The sequence below is a fragment of the Diabrotica undecimpunctata genome, chromosome 2 (assembly GCF_040954645.1).
Source record: "Diabrotica undecimpunctata isolate CICGRU chromosome 2, icDiaUnde3, whole genome shotgun sequence".
NCBI lineage: Eukaryota > Metazoa > Arthropoda > Insecta > Coleoptera > Chrysomelidae > Diabrotica > Diabrotica undecimpunctata.
The window spans coordinates 152,345,077-152,372,005 of record NC_092804.1 but is presented as its reverse complement, the minus strand read 5'-3'; the positions used below and the strand labels follow the sequence as shown (position 1 = coordinate 152,372,005).

Genomic DNA, 26,929 nt, shown 5'->3' with positions numbered 1-26,929 from the left:
CATCTTTTGTTTTAGTTTTCTCCTTCTTCAAAATCCGTACATTACTTCTACAACTATTTTCTAGAGATCGTTTGGCTAGGGCTGTAGTATTTAATTTGTTAGTTTGTACACTATGTTTGTGTTTAACAATCCTTCTATATAGACATTGGTGTTTTTGCCCAATGTATGTTGAATTGCATTACATTACTAATAATAGGAAAAAGCAGGCAGAGAACAAGGAAATGGTTTGATAGAGAATGTCAAGAAAAACTACACGACAGACAGATAAAGCGAAACATTATGCTCCAACACGGAACAGCAGAAAGTAAAGAAAACTATGCAACTTCACGCCGAGAAACAAGAAAATTAATTATGGAGAAAAAAAGGAAGTACGAACAACATAAATATGAAGAAATGATAAGGAATAGGCAACAGTCAAATAGTTGAGCATTTTCAAATCAGTTTCAAACGAAAAGAAAGGCTTCAGACCTAGATGCGTGTCTATACTCAGAAAAAATGATGAATTAATAATAAATGAAAAAGAACTGCTTCACACATGGCAAGAATATTTCAAAACTTTACTAAACATACATCAAGAGAAAGAACATGGAGAAAATATATATATTTTGGAGTGGACCTACCGGTAGAGAACCCCAAAATAGATGAAACATTGTAAGCAATTAACAAATTGAAGAACATAATCTCTTCATAGATTTCCGGCAAGCGTACAACAGCATTAAAAGGGATCAGATGAGGAATGCAATGGCAGAATTCTCAGTTCCAAAAAAACTTATCCAGCTTATTAAGTTATGTGTAAATAGCTGTAGATCCAGAATACGGATAGGTAACAAACTCTCAGAATCTTTCGAAATAAGCAGTGGCCTAAAACAAGGAGATGCGCTGTGACCTATCCTCTTTAATATTATCCTGGAAAAAGTAGTAAGAGCAGCACAACTTAAAATACAATTACTGACAGTTAATGGACCAGAATTACTACTAGCATATGCAGATGACATTGACATTGTGGGAAACACAGTCACCAATTTGAAGAAGATTTTTAACAAATTGGAGGTAGAGGCAAAGAAAACTGGTCTAAGGGTAAACGAAGAGGAAACCAAATAAATGTGCATCAACAGACAAAAGGGACGAGATAGAATAGGGCGAAATGTTACAATAGACCCATATAACTTTGAAAGAGTGAAGAGTTTTAAATATAATATCTCGAAGCAAGAAGCAACAATCACTGCAGATAACGATATCGCGGAAGAATTCAGGCATCAAACAGATGTATGTACAGCCTCGATAATACTATTAAATCTAAAAGAATAACACGAACATCAAAAATAAGAATATATAAAACGGTGATACCGGTGCTCATGTATGGGTGTGAGACGTGGACCCTGACCAAAGAAACTGAAAGAAAACTTAGACGTTTTGAGAGGAAAATCCTCAGAAGAATCTTTGGGCCTTATCACGACATTAATAGCAACCAATACCGAATGAGAACAAATGCTGAGGTCAAGCAGATGTATAGAGCGAGCGATATAGTCCAAGAGATTAAATCCCAACGTTTAAGATGGGCTGGCCATGTCCATAGACTCCCTAATAATCGCCTTGCCAAGCTAATATGGAAAGAAGCCCCCACAGGAAGAAGGCCCTTGGGACGTCTACGAATGCGATGGAAAGACAATATATGGTCAGATCTAAGAACAATGGGGCTACCCACTGACCCAACTATTATGGATGACCGTTCAAGATAGAAGCAAGTTGTGCAGTCAGCCAAAACCCACCCCGAGTTGTAGTGCTACGAGAAGAAGAAGAATTTATTTTATAAATAACATCCAACTGATGATCTTTACTAACATTGGGTTTACATTTTAAAAGTATCTTTCAGATCTTTTTGAAAATTTATGTCAAACATTCATATCATATTTTATAAAATTTTCGATATTTGTTCAGAGAATCGATTATTGTTTAGTAAAGATATACAGTGTTTGTTTGATTTGGTAATGTCACTATTGACTGATTGACACTGAAGAGATAACTTTAAGATGGTTATAATAGCTTCTGAAAAAGAATTGTATTACGATGTTATATAACCTCAAAAACTGCCAAAAGCATAGACATATAATACCATAGACATATAATACAAGATATAATGATCGTTCCAGGGTGGCGACACCACAAACTTAAATTTTGACCTTATACTTAACCTTCCAATACATTAGAAAAATACAATTGCGTATTCTGAAAAATAAAAAATATAACATTTCAATGGATTTTTACTTTACTTTACTTAATCAGTAGACCCATTTGTACCTTTCGGTGTTGGGCCATGGATTTTTAACTTTTTTATAAACTTATTTTGATCATTAAGTGTTCCGTATCTGTTTGTAAGACTTCTATTTATTCCACATGGACTTAAAATATATATTCTAGGAGTATGTCATAGTAATAACCAATTTTTAGTCATAGAAGAAGAAGGTACTAAATGTGACCAATAAATCAACAGTCAAACTGTTTTAGATACATTTACTGAATTTTAAACTGCTTTTTAATATAACTTTCAAAATTTTAGACGAAAAACACTGAAGCACAAAATATGTAAATTTTCTATGAAATATTCTACTTTATTTTTTTACCTCGTTTCGTTTAACGTTGGATTTTCCGATGCATATATTAACTCACCTACGTGCTCATTCTTTCCATAAAATTTAACTTAAACGCGTTCGAAAGTAGGTCCAATACGTATCGTATTGAAATTGCGTTGGAAAAGCTCTCACCAAAATTGCAACTCAACCGACGCAACGTCGAGAAAACGCCTTTTCGACGGCTTGAGAGCCCCACATGATAGGATTCCGGAATGGCAGTCCGGGGAGTCGCACCACTCCGCGCTATTATCTGGAAATTGTCTTAGATTGTCTTTTCCTTTTTGCGTAGTTCCTATGTCTGCTATACCGAAGTATATAAACCCTTCTCAGGGCAATGTTGTTTCTTCTAGGTTCGAATTTGTCTCCATTTACTAAATGCCGGATGGCAACAAATGCTTCGTAATACTTTCTTACTTATTTTGGCACGTCGTAATTCTGAGCTGGTTGTTCATAAAATTAATTACATAAATCTTTTTGGGAATACTTTTCCAGATCGAAAATGATAAATTTTTTTTTATTGAAAAATTTACCGTATAAGGTAATCAGCGGAAATACAGTGTAGGTACACAATTCGAATACTTTAAATTTTATAATACAAACCTTTACATTTTAGATAATTTGTGATAACAATCTAATTAAAGTCTGTACCTACAAGTTTATTGTACACCAGTCTGCCTGAAATTTTTTTTTGATTTTATGTAAAAATTTTACACAGATCTTTAAAGGTATATAGGTAAGTTCTAGAAGGTATATGAGGGGTAGCTGATAAAAAATCTGTAAAGGCGTAATTTTTTTTACCTACAAAACGTTACTTATGCAGTTTAAAAAAAAATGATTTAAAATGGATGAGAGAAATGGAGAAAAAATTGGTAAAAATAGCACAATCCTTTTTATTTTGTTGAGCTGCCCCACTTTAAAAAAAATTAGGTCCTACGTGCGATAGACGCCAAGATATTGTAAAGCTTGCTTCAATTTCAAGTTCCTATGTAAAAAAAACGGAGCTCTGACAGTTCTCCGCTCCCACTTTTCCGTGGCGATATTTTACGAGTACCACCATTTTAACGGATTATAATTTTTTACTCGTTCATGTATATGCCAGCTATAAGTTGGAACAGATAATCTATAAAATTTATATCTTCATTTAGAATCCTTTCCATTTTCAGCTCTAATGTTAATAAACAATGGAAGTACAAGAGTAAAGAGTATTAGAAAGGAGTACGGCGAGTGTTCTGGAACTAAAGACGAGAACAAAATACGACGAGACCATATAGAGAACAAAAAGTTTCAATTATTAACGGAGACTTATATAGTTTACAATGTATCTAAAATTACCCATCCTACAACTACCCTCCTACTGGATCAGGAGTCTTTATGTAAATATGTAATTTTAGCAAATTTACAACCTATGTCAATATACAACTTCGTTCCAGGCTGAAGTTTTTACTTTGATATATAAAATTATGGGATACCCCAAAGCAAAGAATAATCAACATTTATACTAATACTCAAGCGGCTGTTTTGGCCGCTCACCAAATCAAAGCTGATAAAAAACTACAAAGATGTCCCAAACGATATCGCAAACGACAATGCAAAGTGTAGTGTTTTTAATATGGGGGTTATAAAGTGATGTATGAAAATAAATGAGCAGATTTGTTGGCAAAATAAGACTCAAAATAAACATTTGTAGCTTTGGAAGTCCAGAATCATTGTATGGCATAACCAAAGATGATGAGAAAAAAAAACGAGGTTTAGAAGTAGTTAAAAGAAATCATCAAACGGAATGGAAAGCCACTCAAGGGCAAATACAGACTAGGAAAGTAATCCAGAGAATTGATAAAAACTGTCGGATAATTTGATGAAACTGAATAAACTAGAGATTAAAACGGTTACTAAAATAGTGACGGCATTACCGTTTAAGAAAACATCTGTAAAAAGTAGGTAAGGTAAATGAACCATGGTGCAGATAATGCGGAATGGAAGAAGATACTTCCATACACATTCTATACCATTTCAATTCTATACCATTCTGCCTTATATCACTTGTAATATATAATTTTGGAATTCAGGAATTTACTAATAAAGTGAGAATTGAATCAAAAGAGATCCTAAAACTACCGATGACGTAAATGTTGGCCGTCGTTAAAGCCACCGGACTTATTGAAGTTTAATAGAAAAAAACACTGCATGGTAAATAGGTCTTATGACCAAGTGGCAAAGATTTAAGTGTCTCGCCTGAACTAAAACAAAGAACAAAAAGAAGTCAAGCTGGATGCTTATTGCGAAAAGTCGTGGAACTTTCAAAAAGTTTGTGAGCTATGTGCCTATGAGACAATATAATTATAAAAAAAAGTGATTAAATTAATTTGAAGGATTTATTGGCAAAGAAAAAGCATAATGCCAATAAAAAAATGATATACAATTACTCCAAACGAGAATGTTTTTATTTAGCCCAAGTGTATGGTTTTGTTTAATCCAAGAAACAAGACAAGTTTTGTACAAGAAATATACAAATAAAAATCTAAAACTTGACAGTTTTTTTATATTATTTTTTTTTAAGATTTCAAAAATACAGAATTTGGCATAGCCCTTTGGGTTTTTGATTTGTTGAATATCCTTCTACAACGACAAGGTTACTTTAGTTGGTCACAGTAAAACCGCAAGAAAAAAGTTAAAAACTAAAGTATGTATATTGAATTATCCCAAAAGGAAATACATGGAAATATATTGAATTATCCCAAAGCAAAAAAACTAGCTTATCAACTCCTCTCATGTTTCAGTTTTAGTCTCGGATTAAAGTACATCAATATTTATTATTTTTGTACCATTTTTGACAATCACCCAGTTGTCCTAAACCAACAAAGATAGATGCAACAATCACTGGTGGTTAATTATCAAACCATTTCGTGATGACCAATCTTCTTACTTTATGACATCTTTAACAACTCCTTAAATTTACAAAAAGTCGAATATGAACAGATGATTAAGGCAAAGTAAATTAGAAATCAAAACTTGATTAAAGTTTGTCCTCCCTGAAGGACATTGATGTAAAAAAAATATACACAGTTTACAAGAACGCTAAGTGTGTATTTAAATAAAAAGCATACATTATTAAACTTCTAGTTACAATTTTACAATCAAATTAATTGAATATAATATATATATATATATATATATATATATATATATATATATATATATATATATATATATATATATATATATATATATGTTAGATCACTAATCACTTATTTGACTTTTTAAAAAAGAACTTTATTTGTTACAAATTAAATATTAAATAATAGTACAAAATTAAATTAATTTAAAATGACTAAAAACTGGACTGGTCGAAGTTGCAGCTAAAAGTGGTTCCGGCATCTGAGAATGGTAATTTATATGTTTGGTATGAAGTGCTGAATTGCTGTTCCCATGAATATTGGCCAACGGTTCGTACAAAGTTCTAATGCGTGCTCAGCGGTTTCTATGGGAATGGGATGATGAAATCTGAAGTCGGCGAACTTAAGCTAGTTCAAGGTTAATATTTTCTCATATAACAGCTCCCCTTATTAGTGAAAAGTCAATGCCATTGCTTTGACTTTTACAGAGTAATTGGTGTTTCTGCTTCGCTTTCTTGTTGGACATTGGGTCTTCTTCTGAAGGAGGCTAAGCCCTGAAGTTTCTGTCTAATGGAATTTCTGCGTGGTAATGAAGTTGGACGCTGATCCTGGGACAAGGAGATTGCAATTTTTGGGAATATTTTGGTTCGGTATTTTCAGAAAAGGTATAAGATAACTAGGATAATAATCAGGGATAAGGTTGATATAGTGAATAAGGGTAGATGTTCCTCAATGAATGATTGGCTCATAATATGGTCCAGTTCTTCTGAATATTGGTCCAATTTGTGTTGTGCAATATTTAAGTCATCTACGTTGATCTTACTGAGTTTAAGTGGTTTCAATTTTGATAGGTGACTCTTTGTCTCAAAATGGTCACAGCATCTGTAGGGTACGTTAACTGGGTGACTTCTATACGTGATATTTGTATATTTCTCAATTTGGTCTCTAGCATGAATTCTGGTACTGCCGATGAATGCAATACATTCGGGAATTAATCTTAAGATTGAATTTGTTTTGATTATTTGTGTAGTGACGTCTTTTCTTGCACATTTGATTGTTACTGGTAATGGATCGGAAATGGTTAGTAACCATAAATTTCGATCAATTTCTTGTACATTGTAACCTTGTGCCAAGAGCATGGACATCTGGCAAGTTTTTGGTAAGTTGCTAAGAGGTTTCAAAAGCTGGGCTTCACATATAGCATCTGTGTCTATGGGATACGGAAGAATGTCTGTACACATTCTTTGGTTTTGACTGATTTGTTTGCATTTTTCGGTGTCCATGGGTAAGACATATGAAATTGAATCATCATCTCGCGCTATGTATTTATGAACAGTTGAAAGTATATGATGAAAACCAGTTTGATTATCTAATATTGGTATTGAATATAATTGATACAAGGTGAATATTTCGGGATCAACTAACGGAATTTCGAGAACGAAAACAATTTTTGAATCAAGCTGATAAGCTTGCAGTTTTATTATGTCAATATACTGAGCTATATTTGACATATAAGTGGGTAGAGGCAATACGTTATTTTGTAATGACTGTGAGATTTCTTTTAATGCGTCCATTAAGTCTATGGGCGTAATAATAGAACTATGTAGAATTTGCAGGCGAGAGAATGTTATAGAATTTAGTATATCATTTAAATAATTTTCTAAAAATACGTAGCTTTCCATTAAGGACTCACATAAATCTAGTATTTGTAATTGTGCTTGGTAAAAGGATATGTCATTATTAATGTCCAGAAGTGTAGTCTCGATAGTTTTTAAGTCTTTGTTAAAAGTTTCTTCGTCTATTTGCAATTTTTGAATTGTAGTGTTGAAAGTTCTTATAACTGAAGTGGTAACAGATATTTGATTTTTTAGGAGATTTTCAATTTGAGTTTCATCGGAATTTATCTTATTTATACATTTATTAAAGTATTCGCCATCAGAGGCGTCTAAATTTCCAGTAATAGATTTCCAGATTGTTCCAATACCATTTACTAAACCGCGTTTTAGGCGTTTATTATAAGGTACTGTGTCAGAGGTTATTTCTTTATATTTTAAATTAACGGAGTTTGAGATTTGTTTTAGCAGACTAAAATGTGTCTGTACTTCGGCTTGAAAGGCAAGTTTTCTCGGTGTATCCACGTTAATAAATTTTTCTAACAGGTTTTCCAAAATTCTGTCATTATTGGATATTGTAGTTTTGATAGGTAATAATTCTTTGTAAACAAGTAAAGTCCATTTGTCATTAGATATTCGTATAGTTCCTTTTTCATGAAAAAATATTCCAATTGTGTTATTAATTGGAGTGAGGAGAATTTGGGATTGGACGATAGGAAGGAGTCCATAGAATCTGTAAAGGAAAATTATTCAAAATAAGGTTTGAGTCTGTCAAAATTTACTTTAGAGGTTTGGTTAGTTTTGGGGTTAAGGATAATTGCGGAATTTGTAAAAACTTCTTGAATTTCGAAAGGTCCATTAAAAAGATTATCCGATTTTGATTTAATTTGTGATTCTTTTACGTAAACTTTGTCACCAATTTTAAAATCAGGTCTTCGTTCTGAAATATTCTCGTCAAATTTTACTTTCGCCTTTTCTTTCTGTCTTTCTGTTTTTGCTCTGGCTACTTTGTAAAAATATTCCATGCGGTTATTCAGGTCTCGAATATATTTACTCATTAGTGTTTTTTGATTGTATAGAGTTTCTGGTGGTCGGCCTGCAGTGTGCCCAAATATAAGTTCATATGGTGTGAAACCGTGGGTCTTATTCTTTGTGTTGTTATAGCATATTATTGCATAAGGAAGTATAGTAAAGGGACGATCGTTTGGGTTCTCGGCTTGATTTGCTCTAATCATTTCTGAGAGTGTGGCATGAAACCTTTCTATAGATCCATTAGATTGTGGATGGTTAACGCTAGAAAATGTTAGCTTAATGTCGTATAATTCGCATAGATCTTTGATTATAGCATTCTCGAATTCTCGACCGCAGTCACAATGAATTCTTAGTGGTGTTCCATAGTGTTGAAAAAAGAGTAGGAGTGTCTTGACTACTGTTACTGCCTTTTTGTCTTCCAAAGGATAGGCTTGCGTGAATTTTGTCAATTCGTCACGAATAGTTAAAGCGTAGTTCCTAGTAGGGTATTCGAATATATCCATATTTATTCTTTCGAATGGTGTTTTTGGAGTTTCTGTTATGACTAGTGGTCCACTTAAGTTTTTCCTGCAAATCTTAACTTTTTGGCAAATTTCACATGCTTTTACAAATTTCTCTACATCTTTTGTTAAATTCTTCCAATTGTATTTCTGCTTTATTCTTCTGACAGTTTCGTTTATTCCTCGATGTAAGTTGTTTTTACCGCAATGGTAATGATCTAAAATTTGAGGGATTTCGTCTTCGCTGGCTGTTTTAATTATATTTTGACAGATTCTTAATTTTAATTCTTTGTCAGCAAAAATATAAGAAAATATCTCTAGGATAGGTAGTTCGAGATTATTTTCGACGCAATATATTTTTGATTCATCGAATTGATCTTTATTTGCAAAAAGTACAAGAAACAAGTGTGATATTACTCGTTCGGGATCAAACGGTAATGGTATAATAAAATATTTTCGATCTTTTACAGTTTTGCTGTGTACAATATTAATTCTTCGGTTACTATATTCCATGTTTTCTTCGAATATGTCATTCATTATTTTCTCGTGAAGTTCTTCAAGTTTATTTTGCCAAAAAAATGTAACAATATTTTTGTTGGATTTGTCTAATAAGTCCGTATTCGATGTTTCAATTTTAGAATAATCGATTATTGACTTTGTTCTATACAGTTCGATAAACTTGTCAAGTTCTTCGGACATTACTTCTATATTTTCTTCATCGTCGTCTTCGTTTTCTTGAGTTTCCGTATCATCTTCATTCGATGCATGTAATGAAATTTTTGATTGAAAGTTTGCACAATCCTTGAAATGGTTAATCTTTATCCTTGAGAGGGCATCTGCATTTCTGTTTATTTTTCCTGCGCGATGTTCTATTTTATAATTGTATTCTTCGAGTTTTAGGCGCCAACGCGCTAATCGGCTTCCGGGATCTTTTATCGAGAAAAGCCATGTAAGGGGTCGATGATCGGTAATCAGGGTGAATTTTCGGCCAAAAAGATATGGTCTAAAATGTTTGACTGCCCATACGATAGCTAATAGTTCTCTCTCTATCGTCGAATATTTTGTTTCGGCACCGCATAATGTTCTGGAGGCATAAGCTATGGGTAAATCTTTTCCAATAGGGCCTTGTGATAGAACAGCTCCAATCGCGAATGCACTAGCGTCAGTTGTTAGTAAAAATGGTTCCTCAAAATTGGGATATATAAGTATTGGATCCGAAGTTAAAATATTTTTGAGTTCGTTAAAGGCTTCTTTGCAATCAGAATTAAAAATAAAAGGTACGTCTTTCTGAAGTAGTTTCGTAAGTGGTTTAGAAATTTTGGCAAAATTTGGAATAAATCTTCTATAGTAACCGGCTAAGCCTAAGAATGATTTTATTTCTTTGGTGTTCTTTGGTTCCGGGAAGTTTTTGATGCAAGATATTTTAACTGGATTTGTTTTTACACCATTTTCTGTTACAAGGTGGCCCAAATATGCTACTTCTTTTCTTAAAAATTCGCACTTGTCTGGCTGTATTTTTAAATTTGCTTTTCGTAACCTTTTAAAAACTTCTGTTAGTCGTGACATGTGATCATGAATAGTGGGTGAATAGATAATTATGTCATCCATATACACTAAGCATCTTTCGTTTTGTATTCCTAAGAGGATGTTGTCCATTACTCTCTGGAAAGTAGATGGAGCATTCATTAGTCCGAATGGCATGCGAACAAATTCGTAATGTCCATTTTCGACGGAAAAGGCCGTTTTCTGGATGTCTTGTGGCTCGATTTCAATCTGGTGAAATCCAGACGCTAAATCTAGTGTTGTGAAGTATTGGCATCTTCCTAGTTGGTCCAATAGTTCTGATATTTGTGGTAGAGGATAACGGTCTTGTACTGTGAGTTCGTTGAGTTTTCGATAATCAATAACAACTCGCCATTTTTGTTTTCCTGACGCATCTAATTTCTTCGGTACGACCCAGACTGGACTCGACCAGGGCGAGACACTTTTCTGGATTATTCCTTCTTCTAACATTTTATTAATTTGCGTCTTTACCTCTTCCTTATGTATTTGAGGATATCTATAGGATTTAGTGAAGATAGGTTTAGCGTTGTTTGTTTCGATTTTGTGCTTAATTTCGTTTGTGAAGGTCAGTTTGTCGCCTTCGACATAAAATATATCTGCGTATTCAGTACATATATCTAGAATTAGTTCTTGTTCTTCGCAATTTAGATGATCAATTCTTAGTTGTTCTTTAATTATTCGTGTTCTATCTACTACGGGTTCTTCAAAATCATTTCCGTTGTAGGATAGGATTGTCTCCGAATTTTTGAAAGGTTCGATTGAAATGTCTGAAAATTCGATTGTCTTCGGCATAGCATTAGCATTTAGTACGGAAGTTAAGAATTCTCCATTTTCATCTACATGGACTAATGCATGAGGTAATCTAACTTTTTCTATTTCTTGAGCTGATAATATGGCATCTGTATTTGATAAGTTGCATTTTAGTCTGCATATTTGTTCGGTCCGGCTGTCAATGGTAATTCTGTTTTTTCCTTTTATTCGTTTTCTCTCTGGTCTTTCAAGATTTTTGTCTTGATCTCGGTTTTTTACGATAGTATATTTTTCATTTATAGGGTTTTGATATTTTAAATTTGATTCCTGTTTAGAATCTGATTTAATTTTTATTTTAGGTTCGTTTTGTCTTATTTCTGTAGGGTGTGTCGGTGTTTTGTCTTTAGGAGGTGTGTTTGTCTCGTGTCCTACTTTGTGAAGGGTGACAGTTTTAAAATTTGTATGCAACTGTCGGGATTTGAGATCTATTACGCATTCATAATGATCTAGAAAGTCTAGGCCTATTATGCCATCGAAATCAATGTCTAAATTGAAAATAAAGACTTTGTGAGGATTATTGTCAGTGAAGGGAATCAGGACAGATTCTGTTATTAACAATTTTTGATCGGTTATACCTTGAATAGTAACGTTTTCAGGAAATCTATTATGATAATTGCGTGCTGTGTTTTCTTTGAAAACAGTGATTCCAGCACCTGTGTCGATTAAAAGTTTAAAAGTGTTGGTAGCATCGTTAATGTAATATAAATTTTTGGAACTCATTGTATGAAATGGGGTTACATGAATGTCTGTTCGGGAAAATTGAGATCCGGATGAAAGTTGTCTAAGTTGAGTGCTTGGATTTGTTCTTGGATATTCGTAATATCCGTTGAGGGGTTCGTATGATTGGGAGGATGATTTTGATTCTGAAGTGAAAGAAAATCCTGATAATTTTGTGTGTTATTGGTTTCGTAAATGTTATCAGTTTGTGGATTATTTTCTGTATAATAATCTGTTTCATAGTTTTCATAATTATCGGTATTATAATAATTATCTGTATAGTATTCGTCTGTATAATAGTTAGTCGTCATTTCATCAGGGTATTCGTTTAAAACATGTGCTCTTTGGAAGTTCGGGTTTCTTTGAATAACAGATGGACGATTTTGATTTTGATTTTGAGATGAAAAGGAAGGTCTCTGTTGGTTGAAATTTGGATTGTTGGAGGAATATTGATTCCTATTAGGGTTCTGATTGTTTTGATAGTTGTTAGGTCCATTATTATATTGGTTTTGGTAACCGTGTGGCCTAGAAAAAGTTTGGTTTGGCTGTACGAAACGTGAAGAGCGGCATTCACTATTTAGATGACCAATGCGGCCACAATTTGTACATTTTGTAAACTGAGATGAGGGTCTTCTCATTGGTTGAGAGGATTTAGGAATAGTTGATCTAGAATTAGATTTTTGTTCTTCAAAATATGACAATTGAAGTTCGCGTCTAATACGATTGCTTGCTTCAATGAGATCTTTTGGATTACTAGCCCTAATAATTTGTCCTAGACGAGGTTCTAAACCGGTTAAAAGTGTGTTTAGGGCCATGGTATCGATTAGGTCACATTGGGCAGTTTTTTGATCTGGGGATAAATTTGCTACTTGGATCGAGGCGTGCATTTTTGCATTCAGAACTTGTAAACGGTTAAAGAAAGTTAGAGGAGATTCGTTAGATAGTTGTCTTAGTCTTTGTAAGTCTTGTATTAAGGAGGTCAGGTCTCTACTGTCTCCGAAATGTAGATTTAGTAATTGTTTTATTTCTGTATAAGAAATTGGTTTTCTAGAATTAATAAGCTGTGCAGCTTTACCTTTGAGTTTATTTTTTACGTGAATCGTTAATAGAACGCGCTGATCGCCTGTGGCCATTTTAAAAGCACAGTCGCACGCATCTAAAAATGTAGAAAGAGAAATCGGATCGCCTTCAAATTCTGGGATAATAGAAAATATTTCCGAAAGCTTGTATGGTTCGATTTCTTGTTGAGTCTGGGAACGTGTCTCAGGCATTTTTCGAGATATTTTTAAACGAAAATGAAAAATAGAAGTATGGAGAAATATAAAATGTATCAGTATATAAGGGAGAAAAAAAAATGTGGTGGTATATAAAGGGCAAAAATGTATCAATATAAAAATATCAAATAATATATCAACAAAAATGTATCAAATATACCAAATAAAAATATATCAAGAAAAATATACCAAAATATAGCAAGTAAAAAAAATATGTCAATAAAATATCAGTATAAAATAGTATGAAAGAAATATGTCAATATCAATAATTTCAAATATTAGATAATCAACTTGTATTTTTTTTATGTATCTTGATTAATTGACTTGCAGTATAGTCAATTTCGTAAATTATTATAACAAATTATTAACGAGATGATTCAAAATCCACTTACATAAAGAAGAACATCGGGACGCCTTGTTCTCTCTACTCAGCTACCAGGGGCTTCACTAGGTGTTCCTTCCGTAGATCACAGGAGTGAGGTTGTTCGGAGATGCTTTCTTCTTTAAGGGTCGTCTTGTTCTCTCTGCTCGGCTACCAGGGGCTTCACTAGGTGTTCCTTCCGTAGGTCACAGGAGTGAGGACTTCCGTAGATTCTTTGTTCCGTTAAGGGATGAGAATCCGCCGCTGCCAGTGAGTATACACGTGTTCTAGCAACGTTAACCGGATCCTACTGACTTTGCGCCAATTGTTAGATCACTAATCACTTATTTGACTTTTTAAAAAAGAACTTTATTTGTTACAAATTAAATATTAAATAATAGTACAAAATTAAATTAATTTAAAATGACTAAAAACTGGACTGGTCGAAGTTGCAGCTAAAAGTGGTTCCGGCATCTGAGAATGGTAATTTATATGTTTGGTATGAAGTGCTGAATTGCTGTTCCCATGAATATTGGCCAACGGTTCGTACAAAGTTCTAATGCGTGCTCAGCGGTTTCTATGGGAATGGGATGATGAAATCTGAAGTCGGCGAACTTAAGCTAGTTCAAGGTTAATATTTTCTCATATAACATATATATTATATATATATATATATTATATATATATATATATATATATATATTATGTATATATATATATATATATATATATATATATATATATATATATATATATATATATATATAACGAATTTAAAACAGAACATACGAAATCAATGTACTTCGGCTCAACTCCGCTCTAGGTGGTTGGCCAACAAAAGGTTGTCAAATAATTATATTATAAAAATTCAATACTTCAGCGGGGTGCTGGATTCTGAATTCATTCAAGAACAAGTCAAAACTCCACAAAAATAGGTTGCCTAGAATTACTGTGAAAACTAGACTACACAAGCAGTTATTATGCTGTCATTAAGTGGTCATTTTTTTTGTATGTAATTTTGTAAGTTGTATGCTCACTTCTGTTACTATTCTGAGAAGCGTCTAGTAGAGTTTTCCTCAAAATTTTCCAAAAAAATTTCCATAAATGAAAATTTTCGTAATTTTTGGAGGTAAAATTTAATTTGTAGAATACTTTCGATTTTTTGTAAGTTATACCATGACTTTTTCCAAAAATTTTCAAACGATTTTTCCGATAAGAAAAAAAAAATTAGAAAAACTTTTCTAAAACATTTGATAAAAATGCGAAAATGGTTGCGTTTCGATTTAATTTGAGCTTCTTACCACTCCCTGACACGTGTTTCTGGGTCTTCCCGTCATCAAAGAGAGCTTGTAAGAAAACTCAAACTAAACCAAAACGCACCGGCTACTCGGCAATTATAGACAAAATAATTACCAGAGTATGCTACTACAGACATCTAGTGATGAAAGATGAAGTTAAATGTGTCGATAGCAATTAAAGTAAATTGTATACTCACGCTTAATCAAGCCATTAAGAGCGATGCTGGGAATATTTATATTCCACTAAGCATCAACAATTTACCCATATAAATTACTATCTTACTTGTACTCATTGCGTCGAGTAAGGACGATAAATATGCGAAAATGGTTGCGTTTCGATTTAATTTGAGCTTCTTACCACTCCCTGACACGTGTTTCTGGGTCTTCCCGTCATCAAAGAGAGCTTGTAAGAAAACTCAAACTAAACCAAAACGCACCGGCTACTCGGCAATTATAGACAAAATAATTACCAGAGTATGCTACTACAGACATCTAGTGATGAAAGATGAAGTTAAATGTGTCGATAGCAATTAAAGTAAATTGTATACTCACGCTTAATCAAGCCATTAAGAGCGATGCTGGGAATATTTATATTCCACTAAGCATCAACAATTTACCCATATAAATTACTATCTTACTTGTACTCATTGCGTCGAGTAAGGACGATAAATATGCGAAAATGGTTGCGTTTCGATTTAATTTGAGCTTCTTACCACTCCCTGACACGTGTTTCTGGGTCTTCCCGTCATCAAAGAGAGCTTGTAAGAAAACTCAAACTAAACCAAAACGCACCGGCTACTCGGCAATTATAGACAAAATAATTACCAGAGTATGCTACTACAGACATCTAGTGATGAAAGATGAAGTTAAATGTGTCGATAGCAATTAAAGTAAATTGTATACTCACGCTTAATCAAGCCATTAAGAGCGATGCTGGGAATATTTATATTCCACTAAGCATCAACAATTTACCCATATAAATTACTATCTTACTTGTACTCATTGCGTCGAGTAAGGACGATAAATATGCGAAAATGGTTGCGTTTCGATTTAATTTGAGCTTCTTACCACTCCCTGACACGTGTTTCTGGGTCTTCCCGTCATCAAAGAGAGCTTGTAAGAAAACTCAAACTAAACCAAAACGCACCGGCTACTCGGCAATTATAGACAAAATAATTACCAGAGTATGCTACTACAGACATCTAGTGATGAAAGATGAAGTTAAATGTGTCGATAGCAATTAAAGTAAATTGTATACTCACGCTTAATCAAGCCATTAAGAGCGATGCTGGGAATATTTATATTCCACTAAGCATCAACAATTTACCCATATAAATTACTATCTTACTTGTACTCATTGCGTCGAGTAAGGACGATAAATATGCGAAAATGGTTGCGTTTCGATTTAATTTGAGCTTCTTACCACTCCCTGACACGTGTTTCTGGGTCTTCCCGTCATCAAAGAGAGCTTGTAAGAAAACTCAAACTAAACCAAAACGCACCGGCTACTCGGCAATTATAGACAAAATAATTACCAGAGTATGCTACTACAGACATCTAGTGATGAAAGATGAAGTTAAATGTGTCGATAGCAATTAAAGTAAATTGTATACTCACGCTTAATCAAGCCATTAAGGGCGATGCTGGGAATATTTATATTCCACTAAGCATCAACAATTTACCCATATAAATTACTATCTTACTTGTACTCATTGCGTCGAGTAAGGACGATAAATATGCGAAAATGGTTGCGTTTCGATTTAATTTGAGCTTCTTACCACTCCCTGACACGTGTTTCTGGGTCTTCCCGTCATCAAAGAGAGCTTGTAAGAAAACTCAAACTAAACCAAAACGCACCGGCTACTCGGCAATTATAGACAAAATAATTACCAGAGTATGCTACTACAGACATCTAGTGATGAAAGATGAAGTTAAATGTGTCGATAGCAATTAAAGTAAATTGTATACTCACGCTTAATCAAGCCATTAAGAGCGATGCTGGGAATATTTATATTCCACTAAGCATCAACAATTTACCCATATAAATTACTATCTTACTTGTACTCATTGCGTCGAGTCAGGGAGTGGTAAGAAGCTCAAATTAAATCGAAACGCAACCATTTTCGCATATTTATCGTCCTTACTCGACGCAATGAGTACAAGTAAGATAGTAATTTATATGGGTAAATTGTTGATGCTTAGTGGAATATAAATATTCCCAGCATCGCTCTTAATGGCTTGATTAAGCGTGAGTATACAATTTACTTTAATTGCTATCGACACATTTAACTTCATTTGATAAAACTCTACGTCATCGTCTGAATCTTTTATAAAATATTTTGTAGTTTTAAAATGATATTATGATAATGTTTTTTTTTTCAAACTAAAGTCATATTTACTTTACAAATCACATTTTTTTCTTAAATATAAATATTTTACGAAATAATTTTTAATTGAATAAATGTTTGATATTTGGTATTTTATTAAATTAAAGTAATTTTATAATGTTAACTATTAAATATTTTTGGTATAACAAATAGTAATTTTACTTATTTTTTATTACAATAAAAAGGTTTTTAAATAATTTATATTGCATAGTTGTTCAGATGCAATATAAATTATTTAAAAAACCTTTTTATTGTAATAAAAAAAAAAAATTTAAATAATTTATATTGCATAGTTGTTTAGATTGAACGAAAAATCCTTAGACACATATATAAGGGGGTAAAGGAAAATGACATATGGCGCAGAAGATATAACTTTGAACTGTACACAGCATACAACGAACCCGAGATCATAACATCCATAAAGATCGGACGTCTGCGCTGGATGGGCCATGTTGAACGAATGTTGGAGACTGAAACACCAAAACATATTATGAGACAAACACCAGTAGGAAGAAGGTCAAAGGGAAGACCCAAACTTAGATACATGGAACAAGTGGAACAAGATCTGAAAACACTTAAGATTACCAACTGGAAAAACAAAGCAAGGAACAGAACAGAATGGCGGAAAATCCTAGAACAAGCCAGGACCCAGAAAGGGTTGTCGAGCTACTGATGATGATGATAGTTGTTCAGATATAAGAAAAATTTGATTTATTATTACATTAATAATCAAATACAAAATATACTATTTCTATTTATCAATAGGTAAAATTCAATTTGTAGAATTCCTTTAACATTTTACAAATAATTATTAATAAAAATCAATTTAATAGTGGAATTATCAATTTTTTAAGTTTTGAAATTTACTTTGTAGATATTTTCAATATTTTTTTTAACTTTCAAATTGATTGAATTTTTTTTTTCATTAGTTAATTATAATTTTACAAATTCGGTTTGGACATTAATTGTGCATCATTATTATTTTAAAATATTAAAATAATAATGATGCGCGTTCCATTTAGATCAGTAATTCTAGACGCATGCGCTAAATGTAATCATGTAAATAAAGTATCAAGATGCTTTTATCCAACTTGGTGAAACTGACTTCGATTGTAATGAAGTTTTTGAAACTTTCATATGTCACTTATAAGGAACAGGACTGACGAGAACAATTCCAAAAAGAAAAGTAAACGATGTCAGATTTCCACTATTTAACCGGCAGTATAAGTTGCATGATGTGAACGAGCCTTTAAAAAAAAAAATTAAAAAATTTCGATGCTTCAAGCTTAACACCATGTCAAGATAAATTACACCAACATCTACTGCGAGCTCATTATATTTCAAATATTTGGACAAATGCTCATAAAAAACTACCAACAGAATTGATTGTTGAAGAACATGGTTGGGAGTGTGAAGATGAAACATATAAATTCAAATGGTTTAGTGGACCTCAGATGCCAGAATCAGTTCGAGAAGTAGTGATTGAAAATGAAGCAGATAATGAATGTGATATTGTTGAAAGTGAAAGTAACGAAGATTATGAATGTGATGACATCAATAAGAGTGAGAAAAATGACGAAATTTTTAAAGTTTTTCTAAATTTTTTTTTTCTTATCGGAAAAATCGTTTGAAAATAATTTTTGGAAAAAAATCATGGTATAACTGACAGAAAATCGAAAGAATTCTACAAATTAGATTTTACCTCAAAAAATTACGAAAATTTTCATTTACGGAAATTTTTTTGGAAAATTTTGAGGAAAACTCTACTTGAAGCTTTTCAGAATAGTAACAGAAGTGAGCATACAAATTTTCAAATCAATCAGTATAAAAATATCATAATAAAATCAGTTTGAAAATTGTTACCGAGACCTAAAATGGGCAGGCAAGTGGTACATTTGACCCCGTTTTAGGGCTCTCTGTACCAACCCAGCTGTCCGCTCTTTTGGATTTAGAGTTTTAAGGGGCTAAATAATGAGCAATGAAAATGGCGGACATATTACTTATCGTTAATTTTTCCCCAAAAAATTGCAACTTCACCCCTGTCCGCCACCCCTTATGTATCCACTCTCGCGTCCGCCCTTTGGGATTTCGTCTAGTTATACCAAGATCTTCCTCTGGGCAAATTTTCAGCCATATTATCGATCGTTAATTTTTCCGAAAAAAATTACAACTTCATCCCTGTACCACGAGGGGCGTCCGCCTGTAAGGCAAAGTTTTAACCCAGTTACAATGAATATATTCCAATAGAGAAATGTCATATTACTGATCAGTTCAAAATTTCGGCTCTATCTCTCCGATTATTAGGCAAGCTCCTCTTTCCTTTAAATGAGACAGATAGTTGAACGATATTTTATACAATGTCTATTACCGGGTATGGATTTATTTTGGTCCAAGTTTTATATGGTCCACTATTTCAAATGCAGTTCAAACAGACATATTAAATTGTATGTTCCGTTTTAAATTCGTTCAATCTGTATATATATATATATATATATATATATATATATATATATATATATATATATATATATACTAACTTTTAATTCTACGTATAAATCAATCACAAATTTAGACGTGCATGGAAGTTTGACAGTTCTCGCGAAACTGACGTAATCAACCGTACTTAAGTATGTCATTGGTAATTGGTCATCTTAAATAGACTGTCCTTCTATAGGAAACATGTTATTTAGTAAGGTTAAGTGCCACCATTCGGTAATACGATGCTTATTAAGTTTATGTCCTCATAGGAGGACGCTGTGACTGAAAGGGTTCTGAAATATAATCCTCTTGTATTTAATTTTTTGTTTCGTTTGTAAAGTTTTGTTTCTATTCTTAATTTTAAAGTTTTTACAGAATTTGATATTTTTAGAAAACAGTAAATAGCAAAATAACATTGATTATTACATTAAATAATAAAAATATAATTCAGAACTAAAAATAGATTTTAGCTTGAATTTTTATATATTATTTAATCAAAATCCACCAAAAAATTTAAATGCAAATGCTTACAGTATACGCATCAAGCTTAGTTTAATATTTCTCACGTAGAAGAGACTACACAAGAACTTACCTCCTCTAACCTCGCATGTCAAGATCAGATCTGTTTTTTCCTCTAAAGGACCCACGGTATGATTTACGTCTCTACCGGAATTGTCGTATATAAGAAGTTGATGTGGGGGAACTGTAACAAAAATATTTAGTATGATTAGAAAGTTAAACGATTGTTATATATTTATGGTGTTAATAAAATTTTAAATCGAAAATATAATATACTAAACATATTAACAAAAAAATTAGTAAATTATTTATGAGAAATACCGATAAATACTTAAAGTAATGAAATAATTTATAGGATAATTGTAATAAAAACAATTAAATAATAGAGCAGATACCGAAGGGTGCGACAAAATTCTTTAATGTAGTATCAGAGGAATCTGTGTACCAAAGAAAAAGTTAAAGAAAAAGAAAAGAAATAAAAATGGGGGAAAAAGGAAAAATTTTAAAATTCTAGTAATTTTATTTGAAGAAAAAATAGACATATGGATATGAGAATAAGAGTACCTATTCAGTGCAAATTCAACAGGGTTTTCCCACTGAATTCCCAGTTTTCCCAAACTACTCTCGTAGTTTGTATAAGTAAAAGTACAAGTACAAATATACAGTGATGAGTGCCTTACCACCCGGCAAAATAGCGGAAAGGATAGAAGACAGATTAAGTTGTGAGATAGTACGAGATAAGGCTAGTTCTTGACGTGGCTATTTCACTTCAGTCATAATTATACGGATGACCTCGAAAATATTTTATTTTAATAATTTCTGATGTTAGAATAAATGATTCAATAAATTAAGATATATTATAGTAAAAAACATTAATTATTAGCGATTTTAAATTATAAATCTTTAAGTTTATTTAGTAATAAAAATAACTTAACTGAAATATTTGATGAAACTAAAGCTAGGTATGTTCAATCCAAAACAATTATTGTATGTAGAATTGGCGTAATAGTTAGAGACGTGGTCTACTGACAAGAAGATTGGAGGTTCAATTTACACCAAGGATAAAATTTTTGTTTTATTCAATCAAAAAATAATAGAAAATATGATACATATTGGGTAAAAAGTTTTCGAAAAACTCATTATTTACAGTTTATTCTTATTCCAATGTTAAAAAATAGAAATACAAAATAATTCAAATTCAATTTCAGTTTTATAGTCTTCAGTTGTGATTGCAAAATAATCCGGTTAAGACTGTTTAATGCCAAATCCATCACTAAATTCTCAGTGTTAATATAAATTCCTCTGTACAGGTAATGATTTTTAAAACAATTAACAACATTGTAATGGATGCGCGCGAACAGCTGCCTGCTTTACAGCTAACCAAATCATCAAGCCATCAAAAATAATATCATACCGAGAAGTGTTTTTGCACGGTAAACAGAAACTTTTTATTGAAAAAACAATTCGTGAAAATGGTTTTAATGGTCGAGGAAAAAGTGCAAATTGTTGTCTGGCATGTGAATGGATTATCAGACAACATGATTAGATAACAATTTGTAAATATGTTTCCAAATAGGCCGGCTCCAGCACGATCAACAATTCAGTCTATTATACGTAATTTTTTTACTTATGGATCCGTGTTCACTCCAAGAGGCGTTCGTAGACGAAGGGAGGTAAATCCAGATTTGAAACTAAGGGACACTTTAATTTGTGCAAGTATTGAGCAAAATCCTACCCAATCAACATCTCCTCTCGGAGAACAATATGGAATTTCAAGATTTAGAGTAGGTAAAATTTTGAAAAGACATGGATACCGTCCCTATAAACTTCATAAATCCAACGAACAATTCTCTGGGGATCAATATAGACGTTTAGAATTTTGTCAAACTGCAATGGAAATGTCACATCAAGATGAACATTTTTTAGAGAACGTTTTGTTCACCGATGAATGTACGTTTTCATTGCAGGGCCGTCACAATCCAATGAATGCTCGGTATTGGTCTCGAGGAAATCCTCGTCAGATATATGTCGCTCGTACCCAGCGTCCTCGAAAAGTAAATGTTTGGGGAGGCATAATAGGGAATCATGTCATTGGTCCATTTTTTATAGACGGTATGTTGACTGGGCGGAAATACTTGGAACTTCTGCAAAATCAAATTGTCCCAGCCCTTCGTAATTTACCAATACCTTTCGATTCCATATGGTTTCAACACGATGGTTGTCCCGCACATAATTCTCGCATCGTCAGTGAATATCTCAGTGCGACTTTTCCTAATCAATTGATTAGTGGCCACGGAGATATTTTTTGGCCTGCAAGATCACCTGATCTTGCACCTTGTGATTTTTTTATGTGTGGATATATCAAGTCCAAGCTATATGGAATTGAAGACGATAGGCCTAATTCTCTCCAAGAATTAAGAGAAAAGATCTCTGATTCAATGAGAGGTATTAGTCCAGAAACATTAACTAATGTTAGACGAAACTTTTATAATAGATTGGGTTATTGTTCTGCTGCTAATGGAGGCTTATTCGAACATTTATTTTAAATACATTTCATTAGAATAATTTTTTTTATTTTTATAGAATTTCTACCTATTTAAATATTTTTGGAAGTACATTTATTTAGAACGTTCTTTTATGTTTGAAGAATTATTACTTTATTTTCGAAAGTACGACATTGTTTTTTTAATAAGATTTTCATGTTTTACTATAAACACTTCTAATAAAAACTGAAATAAATGTCTAGTGATTTAAAGCAAAACGATATAATACCTGCATAATTTCAAATTTTTAAAAAAGTAAAACCTTCTTGTGGGATTTGAACCCTGAACGCCTGCATGAGAACATCGTGACTTGAACTCTGATCCATCAAACTTTTATATTTCTTTAGTGACAGTTTGGGTTATTGTTCTGCTGCTAATGAAGGCTTATTTGAACATATTGTAAATACGTTTATTTACAATATTTTTTTTAATTTTGTAGAATTTTTACTTAAGCAAGACGATCTCTGCATAATTTCAAATTATTAAAAAAAAAAAAAAAAAAAAAGAAAACCACATGTGGGTTTTGAACTTTCATCGTCTGCGACGTCTGTGTCGAGTTCTTACCACTAATCCACGAAGGATAGTGATTATTCCGTGACAAGAGTGTACGAAATCCTCACATCATAGTAGAAATTATTCTTGATTATTAATTTAAAACTTTAGATTAAATAATTACTATTAATTAAATTATTTTATTCACATTTTTGCTTTATTGTGGTCAATTAGTTTTTACTTTATGTGAAATTAAAAAATGGAAATACGTCACACATACGTTACCCATAATAATTATGACATAAAGGTGTGAGACTATCGATTTATAATGCTAATTATTAGACTTCGGCAAATATGCAAATAAAAATGTAGAAAATATGCGTATAAATATGCACGTGTTTACCCGAAAATATGCAAATATTTTAAAAAATATGCATACAAATAAATAAAAAAATCGTAAAATAGTAACAATTTTATTTAAAAAAAAAGTGTACATAACTAAATATTTCCTACTATTCATTAAGATTTACATTTATTTTAAGTAACTACATCATTTTTAAGTATGAATAAACTTATTTAGAATTATGGTAACAATAAATGACCAAGTGGTGTTCAAAATTTTCTAACAAAAACGGGAGCATTTTTCAAACTAACCAAAACATTTGGTTCTAAATTAATTGTTTCCGAAATATTTCCAGCTAGAACACTGACTACTTCAGAAAGAATATGGTAACCTTTATTTTTTTCCATAGTAGCTTCAAATTTTTTTAAAATATCTTTTCCAATATTACCTCTAACGTTCCGACAACATGACGCACATTCTTTTATTAATGCTGTACTTTCGAACAATGACAGTTTCGGTGATTCTAACTGAGTAATTGTTTTTTGAACAAAACTAAAATTTAATTTTATAAATGAAAGTTCTTGTTGAAGCAAGTTACTCTGAAAAGTTTGTTTAAAATCCAAAATAGATTGGGAACTTTCATCTGTTAACGTATCAATTATGTTCTTTATTTTAACAAAATGATCTGCATAAAAATTAGCTGCTTCTAACCATGTTCCCCATCGCGTTAAAATAGGTTGTGGTGAAAGAGGCATGTTAGGTAGCATTTCTTTATAAAGTTAAATTCTTATAGGAGATTTAAGAAATACTTTTTTGACACTGGATATCATGGTATTTACAAGAGGAAACTTTTTTCGTATTTCCTCTGTAACTCTGTTTAATCCATGCGCTACACAAGTAACATGTATTAAATCTGGGAAAAATATTTTTAAATTTTGTCCTGCTTTCACCATATAAGGAGCAGCATCCGATAAAATAAGCAGTAATTTATTAGAAGGAATAGTTGTCGGAAGAAAAAAAGTTGTTAATGTTTCTTGTATAAAACGCGAAATTGTTAAAGCATTTGTTTTCTCAAGTTGCTGGCATGAAATAAGATGAGATTTTGGTAAGGTATCTTCTTTAAGAACACCAATCAATAAATGAGCAATATACTTTCCTGAGGAATCAGTGGTTTCGTCTACAGATATGTAAAAATAATTATCTGCAATTTCTTCCTTAACATTAATTAACACCGACGAGTATAGCCCGTTCACATTATTTCTTCTTAGAGACCGATCACTTGGAACATTAAGTTTGCAATATTTTTTTAGAAACGAACTAAAATTTACATTTGCTAATTTTGAAAGCGGTATGTTTGCAGACACTAATGCGCGACACAAGTCTTCATTAAAAGTTTCTTGCTCATCTAATTTTTTTGAAGTAGATTGGAAACATTTAGCCATTGAAGTTTGATGTTTTCCTTCTATTTTTCTTTTTTTTGCAATGTGTGAAGCAGTTCTCACATGTTGGTCTATCTGAAATTTCTTCTCACATGCTATCTATAAATAAAAATAAAAACCTTTATTTTAACCCAACCTTTAAAATATAAAAATATACAAGGTGTTTTTGGTTAATCAAATAACTGGTTTGGAAAAAAAACACTCGCTAAGTGTTTTAAATGCAGTATTAATCCACAAATTAGTTTTTGTTACTAACCATTAGTACATCATATAACTTATTTTAAAATTCAACAAAAGTTTTTTTTTGTTAATTCAATTAGGACAATTAAAATAATTGTGTTTTAGAATAGCTGACTTCATAAAAAAAAGTAAAGGTGAAAAATTTTTCTAAATACACACCATTGTATTGTACCATGGACAATTTTTTCTCACTAAAGGAAGCTATTTTTCATTTAAAAACAACCTACGAGTACTAAATTTCAAGTAAATACGTTTATTGGTTTTAAAGTTATTGTTGTTATTAACTAAAAGAATTTAATTTTTTTTAATTTTAACACCCTGTATCTCGAAAAGTAAATAAGTTTGACCCCTCATTAACTATATCGTTTTGTTCAATTTTTCGAGAAGTATCTACAGTCAAACGTTGTAAGTGTCATTTGGAAACACCCTGTATGTATGAAATATTAGATATTTAATAGAAAATATTAGATACTTACAATTTTGCCACAGACTGAACAGTAGATTTTTCCCATATCCATAGACAGCTCTTTATAAGGTTTAATCCAAGTTGAAGCACTGGTTGTTTTAGGCATTATAAAATCACAATCTTCCTTTTTGTTACGCACAACGAGTGATTACGCTTTGAATATCAAAACAAAAATGATTTACAAATCTGAGCATCAAATTAGAAATGTTTAGGTACCTAATTCAATAAACTGGGAGATTTTGGAAAATCCCTAAATTAGGAACAAAACTATTAGCCGTTTACCTGCTGTTAAGATACAATAAATTGTAGATAGATTTGGGGATTAGATCATAAAATGCAAATGAGCGAACGCTTAGCGATTATCCAATAACTGAATGCCTCAGTGACCGAGATTTTCTAAGAATGTTGAGGGCTACTTAAATTGATCTTCTTTGAAATTGTAAATGTTTTGTACCTGTAGAGATTACGTACTTAGATCATTTCTTGAATAAAATGACTACAAAATTTTATACAAGAATTGAAATAAATTGGTATGTTTAAAAATTTTCAAATACAGTATAAAAATCTGAACTTTTATGCACTTTATGCAAACTTTTATACAAATATGCCAAAATATGAAATATTTGCATAAAATATGCACAATATGCAAAATATGCAATATGCATATTTGCCGAAGTCTACTAATTATAGGTTTCTACCGATTATTTCCCACTTCTACTACTTTCATCTCTTTTTATTTCACAACGTATTATATTTTCTATCTTTTGCGTTATTTTGCCGGTTCTTAAGGCACTCATCACTGTATATTTGTAAGTGAGCGCTTCCGAAATGCCGTCAAAAAAGTCACTACAATACTTTCCTGGAGCAGATATTGTATCGGATCACCAACCCCTCGTAGCAGATATTAAACTAAAGTTAAAACAAATCCAACGACAAAAACCAAAAACCAATATAATTAATTTTGACGATATAAGCCTAAAGATAACTTTAAAAAAGAATTTAACAATAGAATAAAGAACATCGGAGAACAACTCGAAGATCCAGAGGAACTATGGAATGACTTTAAAAACCCAGTTAATAACATCTCCATAGACAATGAGTATAGAAGAAA

The 26,929-nt window shown here is 32.1% G+C and overlaps 1 protein-coding gene across 1 annotated transcript in view; it reads right to left on the bottom strand.

The window, feature by feature from the left end:
- LOC140435052 (protein turtle homolog A-like) overlaps positions 1-26,929 on the bottom strand; it is a 580,999-nt gene that overhangs the window by 215,239 nt on the left and 338,831 nt on the right. Inside the window, exon 3 of the mRNA XM_072523739.1 lies at positions 20,369-20,479. Within this exon, the coding sequence (XP_072379840.1) occupies positions 20,369-20,479 (111 nt within the window). The remainder of the gene's footprint in view (positions 1-20,368; positions 20,480-26,929) is intronic.